The sequence below is a fragment of the Acanthamoeba castellanii genome (genome assembly GCF_000313135.1).
Source record: "Acanthamoeba castellanii str. Neff unplaced genomic scaffold scf7180000084761, whole genome shotgun sequence".
NCBI lineage: Eukaryota > Discosea > Longamoebia > Acanthamoebidae > Acanthamoeba > Acanthamoeba castellanii.
The window spans coordinates 76,653-77,687 of record NW_004457596.1 but is presented as its reverse complement, the minus strand read 5'-3'; the positions used below and the strand labels follow the sequence as shown (position 1 = coordinate 77,687).

Here is a 1,035-nt window from a genome sequence, read left to right as displayed (position 1 = left end):
GCGCAAGAAACGGCTCTGGGCGAGCTGGGTAACGGCGAGCTGCCGTCGTTCACCGATGCGCACACGACGCAGAACACTTGGGAGAGGCTGAACGCCATGTCGGAGCTGCTCACGCTGGTCGAACAGATGCAGGACGATGACGATGAATGCGATGACGACAACGAGGAGGACGAAGACGCCGACGGCGGTTCGGGCCACCATCACGCCCACGACAAGAAGGCCAAAGCGAAGCACCACGAAGACAGCGAAGAGGACGAGGGAGACAGGAAGGGCAAGGGCAAGAGCAAGGCGGAGCGGGGGTCGGACAGTGAAGCAGAGACGGCCGAAGAGGAAGATGACGACAAGCCGGTGGAGCTGTTCCCTCCGTTTGAGGGCTTCGGACTCTTCCCCATTGCGGCCATGATGAACGTACGCACCCTTTCGCCACGCAACACGCAACACGCAACACGCAACACGCAACACGCAACACGCAACACGCAACACACACCCACACCCATACATACACGCCCACCCACTTTCGGTGAACTGACCGGAACTGTACCTACCACGCAACACAGCATTCGTGCGAGCCCAATACACAAGTCAAGTTCGGGCGTAATCGGGAGGCGGTGGTGGTGGCACTGTGCGACATTGCCGAGGACGAGGAGCTGACCCACAGCTACATCGAGAACGACCGACCGCTGGCCGAACGCCAGGCCGACCTCCTCGAGTACAACTTCGTCTGCCACTGCGTCCGATGCCTCAAGGAGACCACCGTTGCTTAGTTTTAGTTCTACATCAAATTCGCACAGTGATATGTGCTTTTCATTTACATTCGACCAATGTGCGTGGCGGCGACTCAGCGCTGTGGTCTGTCGGGTGCTCTCGCCCGCGCGCCAGCGTTGGTTCGCCGTCTCTTCGCGCTCGGTGGCGGTCGCCGGTGGTCGATGGCGCCGCCCTCTGGCCACGGGTGCTTGCGTTGGTTGCTGTCGCTCGCCACCTTTTCGCGCAGCAGCGAGAGGAGGCCGCGCAGCGATGCCGGCCCGCCAACGACGT

General features: G+C 61.3%; 1 protein-coding gene across 1 annotated transcript in view; it reads left to right on the top strand.

Moving 5' to 3' along the window:
* ACA1_226880 (Histone-lysine N-methyltransferase) overlaps nucleotides 1-764 on the top strand; it is a gene marked incomplete at both ends in the record, with an annotated part of 2,089 nt that extends 1,325 nt beyond the window's left edge. The window contains 2 exons of the mRNA XM_004346446.1: nucleotides 73-408; nucleotides 558-764. Coding sequence (XP_004346496.1) covers nucleotides 73-408; nucleotides 558-764 — 543 coding nt within the window. The remainder of the gene's footprint in view (nucleotides 1-72; nucleotides 409-557) is intronic.
* Between the last annotated feature and the right edge of the window lie 271 nt (nucleotides 765-1,035).